The 11,947-nt window shown below is 44.4% G+C and overlaps 1 protein-coding gene across 7 annotated transcripts in view; it reads right to left on the reverse strand.

The window, feature by feature from the left end:
- The window catches only part of LOC122638139 (voltage-dependent T-type calcium channel subunit alpha-1H), a 52,333-nt gene that overhangs the window by 36,370 nt on the left and 4,016 nt on the right, over positions 1–11,947 (reverse strand). For all 7 annotated transcript variants that reach the window (XM_043830860.1, XM_043830859.1, XM_043830862.1 and 4 more), the window contains exons 3-5: positions 1,840–1,951; positions 1,164–1,297; positions 106–203 (exon numbers count right to left, since the gene is read on the reverse strand). In XM_043830860.1, coding sequence (XP_043686795.1) covers positions 106–203; positions 1,164–1,297; positions 1,840–1,951 — 344 coding nt within the window. The remainder of the gene's footprint in view (positions 1–105; positions 204–1,163; positions 1,298–1,839; positions 1,952–11,947) is intronic.

Genomic DNA, 11,947 nt, shown 5'->3' on the forward strand with positions numbered 1-11,947 from the left:
AAGAGTAAACCGAGATTATTCGCACACTCTCTCGCAGAGAGAGTAGGCGAAAGACGCGCCTATCGACGATGACGCGCGATGAAACCTCGCGCCTTTCGTACTTACTCGGTATTCTGTTGATCGCTCGTAACGGCCTTAGAACCCTTATCGTCCGTATCGCCGATAGATTCATGTTCTCCACGTTTAGGCAGTATTCTAGTGCGCTGCAAACGACCGAAATCATTTTTCTCTCCTTCCCTCGAATTACATATATTCATCGGCACGTTCCAACCCTCGACGAATTCAAGAACCTCGAGAGCTCCAAAAATGGATATTAAAAGCAAACTGCTATTGGATCAGACTTTCGAAAACTTTCGAAACCAATCGACTTTCAATGGCCGTTTATTAACGATCCAACATCAATTTCCTTTTATTCGATTTTCGGACCTCGTTCGATCGCATTCCTTCCAATTTTCCTTAACAAGCAGTCGTAGACGTTCGTTCCGTTCAGCGAATTTCTCGCTATTCTAATTAAGTTTCCTTCTCGCTATTCTAATTAAGCGAGGCTTAGACCTCCAAGGGAAAAAAAGGGAACGCTCGTACGCGTCGTTGTTACATGCTCGAGCGCGAGATCAAAGGTTCACGATTGTACGACGAATTTCATTAAAAATCTCGCAAATCGGAATGAAATTGAATTTTCTTACCGCGACGTCTGCGAATTCGAACGAAGATGAATGTTTCGACGAAAGGGGGAACGAAGAAAAAAAACTAATAAAAAAAGAAAAAAGAAAAAGAGAAAAATATCTTTCCAGCCTTCCTTACAATCTCTCGTAGCCGACGTTTCAATTAAGATTTTCTATTCGTCCGGTCTCCACTCAGGCCGTACACCAAAATCGAGATTAATCAATATGTTCGAACATGCGAAGTATAATCGCGTTCACCGTTAATAAAGCCGATATTATCGCACTCCGTATTCATTTTCAAATTCCCGATCGTTCGACGAATCTGTTCGACGAGATCGGGGAAAAAGGAAAAGCGAAATTGCGAGATACAAAGCCGTGCAAAGTCGTTGAGAGAAAGAAAAAAGATCGTAAGATGGTAGACGCGAAATCTGTGCCTTCTTAAAAGTACTCGCCTCGAATAGAGAGAACTCCGAAAATAAGAAATAACAAAGTGCCACTTACCCGGCTGCTACTATAAAGAAGTCTAATCTATTCCAGGAGTCAGCGAGATAAGTTCCTTTACCGTATATACCCATCGCCACCATCTTTATCGTCATTTCCAAGGAGAAGAAGGCGAAGATTATATCGTCGAACATCTGTAAGAAGAAAAGAAAAAAATTCGGCGAGGGAATAAGCTCGAATACGAGGGCCTGACGCTCGATGTAGGAAGAAGGAGAGGTTGGATCGGAAAGGTCCATCGAGGGTATCCAACGTGATTGATCGAGAGCGCTCGACGAGAGATTCGATTATCGACGAGCATCGTACGACAATGGATCGTGTTTGCGTTCCTTGTATCTTCTCCACCCTTTATTCTATTCCGAGTATCAATTTTGGGAGACGCAAGAAGCTTTTTCTGTCTCTCTTTCTCTCTCGTCGGAGACGGAGACACGGATAATCAGTTGATTCGACTCGATTCGTCGATCGATGATTACCTCGATCGTTCCTCGCGCCTTCGAAAGGGTTCGATCGCCTTTCGAGCGACTCGTCGCTCGTTACGAGGATGGGACAAATCGGTCAATGTCGTCTCGTTAAGATATCGAGCTCGTCGAAGCACGCTTGGAAAGGAATACGTAAAATGTTTAGGATGTAACGCGTTCGCGTCGCTTGAGATCGCGGATCAGTCGTCGCGCGTGCTTACCTGCAATATCTTGCACCTGTTCGTCACGCACTGGTCGTCCACGCAAGGCTGGTACATTCCTAGCGTTATGCAGTTCAGAAGAATCACCATCATGCTCACTCTTTCGAACCACGTGGATCTCGGTTAAGGAAAAACATGTGTCACGACAAATACGTATTCTAGGGCGCGTTATAGCGTCGTAACCGGTAAGACGGACAAGAGTAGACTCCCCTTTTTGGTAACGCGCAACGAAATTATTTCGACTTAGAAGATGGAAGAACGCTCGAACGGGGCGTAATTAAAAACATAGGAGCGTTCAAAAGCGCTTTCATAAAATGTAGGTTAAAGCGACGTTAAGAGTATACATACCTATACGTACCTAGGCGTACAACGACGATTCATTGTGAGAAGTTGTTTATGTTAAAGAGAGAAAGAGCGGAATGTTGCAACTGGTCGGTTGTCGTGCGAAAAGCGTGTATCGCGAATCATCGATAGCTAGCCTCCTACAACGAATATTACGCCATTGTGAAAGCCAAGTAGGTGATACAATGGGCGTAACAATGGTTAAGAATTTCGTGATATTACAATGCTTCAATTTGTTTCGCTGGTTCTGCTAGAAAGGAGTCGCATCGAATGAAAGCAGAGATTATGAATGGACAAAGAGAGTGGCCAAGGAGAAGTTTTAAATGCATCGTAAGAAGAAGCCTCACGGCGATACGCGATTCCGTATTCTCTCTTATCGTCGAGCCGATGATATATTCTTCGCGACGGTGGCGCGCTTTCAAAATCGATGCCTATCTTCCTTTACATCTATCTCTTTTTTCTCTCCCGGATTAATTATTTTTATGCGGATGTGCTTCGCGTTAATAATACTTGTTTTTCTTTATTTTTCTTTTCTTTCCTTTTCCTTTCTTTTTCTTTTCCAATGTTTCGGACAAAAGTTCGTTCCATTTGTCTTATATTTAACTTACTTCGACCACGCTACGTGTTTGTCTAGAGACCACGCATCGCGGTGATTATAGGTAATGGTCGGTTAGAATAATGCAAGCTGTCCTTTTTACTTACTTGCAGCATTGACTTTTTGACTTTCCGCAAGCCGACATATTTTTAGCCTCCGCGCGCGTATACGTGCAGGTACACACGTACGTACGTATCCGTGCGATCTGTCCATAGCTCGAAAAGGATTTCTTTGGCAGTGCCCTAGCCGAATTTAAAACTCGAATGCGCATCCTGTACGATCGAAAACCGGGAAAAGTTTGGATAGGAACCGACGAGGACCTTTACCGATTCCCCATTCGCGTTCGTTACACGGAGTATCGATCGACGAAACGATGTTCGACCATAATCTTCTGGTCGATCGCCGTTGCCAAGTGACTATTATCTAAACACTTCGCTCGCGATAGGACGATTTAACTCCGTCCAAATGCATTACCATCGGATCTGGCGTTGACGCCGTTAATGGAGCTTTGTTCGATCGTCCGAATTGACTGTCCTTTCGAGGATCTACGGAAAGGGGTCGCTTCGAAGGGTGACGTTCCGTCGAAGGTGAGCATTCGTAAAGAGAGAGAAAAGGTAAAAGGTCGTAAAAACGGCCATTTCGTTCGTTAACGCGGCGCGTGTCGGAACGTCGAGAGAAAATGAAGATTGGAAAGAGATCGTGGCTGAGATAGAAGCGTCATCGATGTCGCATGCAGGAACGCTCTTTAAGAGGTAGTTGGCCCTCTTGATTTACGGTACGACAATATATAACGTTAGAAGGGAGATCGCGTGACCGTTACCGTGCACGCTCGATCGTAAATTCTTTCCCTCGGGGCGCGACGAGCGTCGCTACGATTTTAATAAAACGACATCTACGTACCAACGTTTACGTATCTATGCATGTATGTACGAACGGGATGAATTTATAAGACGCAAGCCAGCGACTTATTCCGAACGAATTTTCGAGCGCACCGTCTAGAAACCGTTAAAACTCGTTGTTCCCGTAATAAAAATGCGCCTCGTTTCCCGGGGCGTTAGCATAATTGGATGGAAAATTCAAATACGCTCGCGGGTTAAGCAAACAATTTGGAAAGTGTTACGTTGTTTCTCTCCGTCCCTCTTTCTCTCTATAAAGGAGAAGGAAATGTCCCCGACATTAATATTAAATTATATTACCGTCATGGAGTAACTCGTCTCAAAGAACAAAGGACGAGAAAAATCTTCCTTTTGCGTTGTTTTCGATCAATTTATTATAATTCGCTCGACGAAGCGATTACCCGCGAAACGTTAAACGAACGATAGGCGATAAATAAGTTTAGCGGCGTTTCGCTTGAGATATGTATTCCCCGCTTGCAGCGAGACGAAATTTTTTTTCTAGGTCAGTGATACTTTTAGCACGAGAATGGGCGACCGAGACGCGCGAGGAGACGTGCAAGATTGAAACTACTGCAGCAAGAATATTCCGTTTTCTTCCGCTTGACTTGGAGTCCCCGTTTGTACGCGATTTATGAGAGTGCCGTCGTCGAATTAGATATCGTACGATCGGTTACTTAAAAAAGGAGGATATAGAAAGGTAGATCTCTCTTCTCGACGCGCAGAAACGAAATCAACGTTTTTCTCTTTTTTTTTTGTTTTTTTATTTTCCCGCTTCTCTTTTCCGCTTCTTTTTTCGTTTCTTTCCATCTCCATTTCGTTAGAGAAGAGATCTTTGTTGCATCTTCGAAAGTCTCATCGCCGCAAGAATTTTCTCGTTTTTTTAAACAATCTCCCATCGAGATTTCTAATTGGATTTTGTTATCGAAACTATTTACGAGCAAGGAACGTTACGATAAGACGGAAAAATCCGCGCGAGGACGTCTCGCTGGCGGTAAAGTTGGATGAAACGAAGCCACGTACGTGTAGATTCGCACAAAGCCCAGAAATACGACATTTCCGCGAAAGAACACACGCCTATTAAATCCAATGACGCGCATTGGAGAAAGTTTGTTAGGCGAAGGACAAGAGAGAGAGAGAGAGAGAGAGAGAGAATAGCGTCTGCACTCCTTAAGCAAAAGCCCGTGAAACTTCTCTCCCTTTATCTTTCACGCGGTAGCCTATAAAGTCCATTCCTCTCGAAGATCCTGCAAAACTTTACCAGGCTGGAAGACTATTAGAGAATTATTGTCCTTTGAGGATCTACCTTCTTTTTGTGGAGGGAATAGGCGAAACTTTGTTCTCCGGTAGAAGAAGAAGGAGAAGAGGAGGAGGAGGAGGAAGAAGAGACGATTACCGTTCGTTTGTTCCATCGCTGTTACTACCATCTTATTTCCTCGCCTTTCTCACTTTCGATATGATAGAAAAATCATCGTTTTAAAACATCTTCCATAGTCTTTCGACGTTTCACTTTCACTTTGTCTCAAATCTTTGAAATATTTCAATCTTTTTTCATAGGCCAACGGCGCGTACCGTACCATGATTTCAACCTCCATTAAAACGTACTCTGTGCCTGTATTCAAAGCGCCATCGGTAAATCATACGTCGGGCTAGCTTACCAACTGGTAGTTGTGTCGTAGCAATGTTGCGTATAATGTCGTGCCATTTGTCCCTTACCCCTTTCCCTCTCTCCCTCCCTCTTCCTCTATCTTCTACTTTTTTCTCCTTATTCCTTCTCTTCGTACGGGAATTTTGGTCTTTGAGGGGGTAAATACGAATAGAACAAGTGTGTCAGCAAACAGTTATAGAAGTCTCGCTTTAAATCCACCCAAACCGACCAGCGGCGCAGAGAGAGAGAGAGAGAGAGAGAGAGAGAGAAAAACTTTCAAACGACCAAAGTTTGTATTAATTACGTCGTTCCAGAGGAAACGAGGTATACAGGCCGAACGACGAAACGGCAGGGACCTCATCTTTAGCACGCACGAAATACAAATATCTACCTACGTTCTACGCGCGTTCGGGCATAGAGTTAAAGGAATTATTTATATTATTAAGGAAATCGCGTATGCTTGGGAGAGTTGCTATAATAGTATTTCGGCGATATAGACGAACGAGTAACATTACCAAAATATCTCTTTATTTACAAAATGAAGAAATGGATAAAAACCGAGATAAAAAGATACCAATTTCTGCTCGCGTCGAAAAATAAATAACCTGGCAAATAGAACAGCGGTTACGAATTCCAAACAAAACGTTGGACGTAACGTTGCGAGAGAAGAAATAAAAAAGGGGAAGAAGGAGAAAAGGCATTCTCGACTGGCATTCGGACGAGAAATCGAACGTACTTAGGTACGTAGATACAAATTGCGTTCGATAAAACGCACGCGGTATTGTATACCCACGTATACGTAAGCACGTATGTGCGTGTGAATGAGAAGAGCGTCATTGTGAAAAGTAACGCGTGGACAGCGCGTTTGACCTAACGCGACCAGAGAAGCCAGCTGGTATCGGATTTTCCTCGCTTCCCGTGTTACAACCTACACGATTTTATATATAGTGCCTGATCAATTACTCTTCGATAGACGCCATAGAAGAAGGCACACGGTCGCGTCGACGCGAGATGCATCTTGACGTATCTTAAGCGTGTGTGGCTACGCCCGTCCACCTTCTTATCCGTCGAACATCTGTTTCTCGCTTCTCTCTCTCTCTCTCTCTCCCTCTCCCCTCGTCTTCCTCGTTTCTAAGAATCCAGTCGATCTCAGAGAATGGCCCCATCAACGTGCGAGCGCGCTGGTATAGTACGTATCTGCGCGAACGCTATCTTTCGACGTTGTCTCTAAAAATCTGACGATGGAAGAACCGAAAACTTTGACGATCGAATTTCGATGAGCCGAGCTTTTTTATCGAATTTATACTTGCGTTTTTTCGAGAAAATGGAATATGTCTTAAAAAGTTTACAGTCATATTTTTATCATCGTAGAAGCTGAAATTGTTTTCGTAGGGGTATCGACGCTTTTACATCAACGATCTCGGCGCAAATAAATCACCGCGAACATTTCTATTTTCACCTAGGTATTTCACGACGACACGTTCACTCGCCGAACGTTCGTTAATATCGATAAAGAATATTTCATTTTCCTTCCTCGTGTCTCGGACGGGGATATCGTCGATAAAAGCCGAAAGAACAATACCCTCGACTCCCACGAATCCACGTGAGAAAATCTCGGTTTAATCCAAGGAGTCGTCGTGGCAAGCCCTTGATATTACAAGGGTAGCTCGATTCCAGTGGCCAGCAGGCAGCAGGTAGATCGTGAGAAACCTCCTGCGTTATCTACTTTCTACAAACGTGCGGAGTGTGTCCGATCAATAAACGACTCGCCTCCGCCAGGCTCCTCTCTTTCTCTCTCTCATCCCTGTCCCATCTCGCTCGCATCTTGGACGCCTCGTCACGGCTCTTTAAACGTAAAAACGTGAGATGCAACGTGACTTCTTGGCGAAAAAAGCTCTCTCTCTCTCTCTCTCTCTCTCTCTCTCTCTCTCTCTCTCTCTCTCTCTCTCTCTGTCTCTCTCTTGCTTTCTCATCACCGGTCTATGTTTTCCTCCAACTCTTTTCATCCACTTTCTCTCAATCTATCGGAAGCGATAGCGAACGTTTTATCGAAAAGAACCACTTTCGAGCGTAGCTCGATCGTGTGGCTCGAACATGAGAGAACACGAGGGTGCAAGACCTTCGGCCTTTTCGGCGCGAGAATATGTCGTGGGGAATGTTTGGCCAAAGATGGGAGAACGCAGATACGCGGCTAGATATCGGAGAATATGAGAGAAAGAGAAAATGGATCTAGCGGCTCGTGAGAGAAAGAGAGAAAGAGAGAGAGGTCAGGCGTGCGCAGAATCGTTCACATCGCTGACTCTCTCCATTATCATATTCGATCAATGCCACGAGATATATCGATATCTTCTCCCTTCGAGCTGTTCTTTCCTATTCTTCCTCTCCTTATCCCTCTTCTTCTTTTTCTTCTTTTAATCCCCCCTTCCTCCTTCCCGCCTATCTATTCCTTCTTTTTCTTTTCTTCACACGCGCGACGAAAAATTGACCCGTTCTAAACGAGGGCTGCGTTTTTTTCCTCGAGTTGAATAAAATATAAAAGCTCATGTTTCTTTCGCAACGCGCACGAACGTTAGACAAAATGTATGTTTCTAGATTAAAATATTCGCTGGCTTAATATACCGGTAGGTTGAAGAAAAAGCAACGAGTAAATGAATTTCCTTGACAAAATGACGGATCGTTGCGATACTATTCGTCCGCGTAAAAATGCGTTTAAATAAAAAAAAGAAAAAATTGTTGCGTGGTATATCTGCAAATATTGAGTATATTGTGAATATTATAAAAAATATAGACGTATGTGCGACTGCGCGGGATTCTCCCAGCGTACACGGCTTGATGTAACTTTTTCACTAGACACGACGGGTTCAATATTAGCAACCGGTGTGCTTACTCGAACCAAACACGCGCGCACGAAGCAACAGATATATGCAAAAATTCAGTCGCATAGAAACACATCCTACGACTAACGAATGAAGTGACCATTTATCAAAGAGTATTGGCAAAATATTGAAAGAAAAATAACGAGTGATCGTCAAAGTGAATATTTTGAAAGAATTGTAATAGCAAAGAATGAAGCGTATAAGTTTAAAAGCTTTCTTACTTTGACCAAACGCTCGCGCGTGGGCGCACACACGTAAGGTACTCGGACCGAAATGCAAACGAAGCCGGGGTGGCGCGAGTCGGGGTACTCCAAAGCAAATACTTGCTCGTAGCTACGGATGGGAGTTAGCGAGCGAATCCGTGAAATAGAGACACTTGGCTATAGTAGCACTTACAATTAGCCGCCATGGAAGCTATACCGATGCTAGAACTAACGAGGTATCCTTAACCGCAAGTAGTAACAACGATCATTCATTCGCTCGATCCGATCCGCAGCTTTGCCCATTAAGAAACTTGTCCGTTAAATAAGTGCAATTATTCGTGGCGTTGCTTGAAAATGTAAGCGTTGTTTGGAAAATTTCGCGAGATGAGAGAGAAATAAAGGAAAATGATGAAAGAGGAAATCGAGTATAAGCCGTCGTTGTATATTCTGTAAACACGAGGAGGATCGTCGGAAAGTAGCGAGGAAATCGATCAGGGCCCGTACTCTTAGGAATTCACCGACGGCTGATGACATGGACGATCGATCCAACGCAGCGACCGAGCTTGGAGACCTAAATCGCCGTAAAAATCCACTCTTATATTGCCTTTTAGTCCTCCCTTCTTGACGCCTCTTCCCTCTCTTCTTTCCCTCCGTCCATCTTCCGCGCTTGCCTGCTCCTTTTCTCGCGAAATATCTCGACGCGGAAGCATGCACGATGAGAAGCGTAAAATAGGAACAAAGAAGAAAATCAGAAAGTAGTAGGTAATACTTGCCACGCTCGGTTACCTGCAGAAAATTTATAACGACATCGCGACGAGCCAATTTCTCTTTCTCTCAGTCTCTTATTCGAAGAAATACGATACCCCGGTCCTTTGTCACTCGATATCCTTTTCTCCCCCCCCCCCTCTCTCTCTCTCTCTCAACCCTTGTCAACTACAATCTCTATCGAAAGTGTGCTGCGTTCAGGAATTTTTAAATAAAATGTTGACTCTATCGCGAGTACGATTATTCGAATAAAAATACTCCGAAGGAAGAAAAAAGAAACGGACGAAAAATGTCCAATCGAAACCATTGCGAAATCGTAGCGAAACGTTATCGAATAAATCACCGGAGTGCTCCGAACTTTTGATCGAATTTGTATATTTATTGGCGACGAAACGAAAATACGAGCCTCGACGAACGCGCATAAATATTCCGGCTTTTCTTTTGGTTCGCCATTGTCGAAAAACTTGTAACTCGGTGATCGCGAGAAAGCGGGATAAAATATGTCTCAAGGCGATTAACCGCGCCATAATAATTTCGATAATTAGATGGAAACGACGAGGAGGAAGAATACGCGCGAGCGATCAACGCATTACGGACGACAAACGAGGATAAAAAGAAAGAAATCCCTTTTATCGGTTTTCACTGGAATAAGATATAGAGCTCTTTCAGCGAAACGAGCGATTTCATATTTTCTCATTACGAGAATCGAGATACCTTAAAGCGTTCTTCTCTTGGAAATGAGATAATTTTTGACGCTGCAAAAGACAAGTTCGAAATTTAGTTCGACCGGATTGAAGAAAATTCTACGACCGTCCGACAGAGACGCGGTCTGCAACGTGATAAAAAAGGGGAAAAGAAAAAACAGAAACCAAAAAAAAGGAATAGGATAACGCACAGAGGCGCGTTCGCAGAGGTACGCGTCAAAATCCTGTTCAACGAAATCAATCACGCAGGACGATCTCGAAAGAGAGGCGGCCTCGGATCAAATCCTTCGAACGTAGATATAGACGTATAGACGATACGTAGATAGAGGCTAGAGCTCCTATTGAATACGACGTTATTTCATATTCCTCTCGTCTTCCAACGTTTCGTCGCTCGTCGCGACGATCCGCCCTACTTCCCTTCCTCGAAATTTCAAGTAAGCCTTCCCTTTCTACCGATCCCTCCAGCCTCCGCCCCTCTCATTCTCATTCGCTCGTTTTCTCGAAGGACAAATCGGAGATGGCGATTGGTAAATACCGATTGGTATTTCGAAAAAACGTATTGGTTCGTACGCAAACGTATAGATACGTAGAAACGTATATACGTATTCTACGTAGCACGTATAGGTACTATCGACTTTTTCGCTTCGGACCTCGCTTCTCAAATATTTAACGATTGTGTAACGCGCACGACCCATAGGCGATTTACATCGTAGAAACTAGATCGTATTACTCGTACCGATACGCAATAAACCGTTTGTAGTCGTTTAGCCGCAAGACGATTTCTTTGAAGCGTCGCTTTTCATTTCTACGACGGGAGATTAAAAGGATCGATATACGTGTACGAGGACGTCATATGGAGAAAATTGACGATACGATCCGAGCACTTTAATCGAATTAATTTATCGGCTCGGAGAGCTCGGCAAGACAATATACCGATAATTCCGCTAAACCGCGCGACGAGCCAAGCTATATTCGTAACGTCCAATTTACGGTTCTCCTGTAACTCGTCTAATTATCATCCTACACGACCTTCGATCGATCGATTTGTCTCGTGCATCGTTGCCGCTAGAAAACAGCCAAACTTGCCAACGCGACGATATCAAGTTGTACGATAAAACGAGGAGAGATTAGATAACGGTCGATCGAAGATTTACGATTCCTGGAAGTTTACCGAAATTTACTCTCCAAGAAGTTCGACGTGGAATCTAACTTTCTATTGGTCTCTTCTTCGACGGCGAATAAGAAGAAAAAGAAAGTGGAAAACGGAAGAAGCAAAACCGAGCGGTACACGTACAGATAAGTCGTCTCCTATCGACGACGCCGCTCCCTCGCTCATTTACGCGAAGCTTAATAGACAATCAAGCGGACGAGGACGAGCGGGCAAATTGTTTCAATCGAGTGGAGCTTCCGGTATCCGAAACTCGCCGTCAAGATTGGACCGGCTCGTTCTTTAATTATTTTTCTTCGTTTTTGCAATCGCCTTTGCTCGCTACGGGAAGGAAAAATCTAATCGATCGATTCGGTCGACGAATCGGTCGAACGGAGGAAATAGTGAAAAAAGGAGAAGGACGAAGACGAGGGACGAAGACAAAAAGGGAATAAAAGACGCGACGAATCGCGAAATGCTTGGCCCGCATTCGCGGCAGTCACCCATTGTCCGCCCGCACACAATGGGGATCTTTCTACTAGCGCTTGTTGCGCCGATCCTGGAGCTGACTAAACTTTGCCCGCGGACCACGTGCGTCCCGCACCGTAACCCTGTAATTTCGCGCACAAACGGATACGTAGGCGCGCGCCATTGCCTACAGACGGATATAGAGAAGAAACGTGCGAAGGTAGAGAAAGAGAGGGCTGAAATAAGGGGGAAAAGAGAAATTGGACCGAGACTGGGTTGCTTCTGGGGTGGGAGGATACGTAGGAAGAGAGAGAGAGAGAGAGAGAGAGAGTGGGAGAAGTAGAGGAGAAACCGTGCAACAGTAGAAGGTGGTAATCACGCGCGCATGGTAGGGTTCGCCTGGGGATAGGTCAATCAATGACCTATTTAAGGCGATGTCAGTACAGCTTCGCATATCGAGCTTCCGC

The sequence above is a fragment of the Vespula pensylvanica genome, chromosome 2 (genome assembly GCF_014466175.1).
Source record: "Vespula pensylvanica isolate Volc-1 chromosome 2, ASM1446617v1, whole genome shotgun sequence".
Classification (NCBI taxonomy): domain Eukaryota; kingdom Metazoa; phylum Arthropoda; class Insecta; order Hymenoptera; family Vespidae; genus Vespula; species Vespula pensylvanica.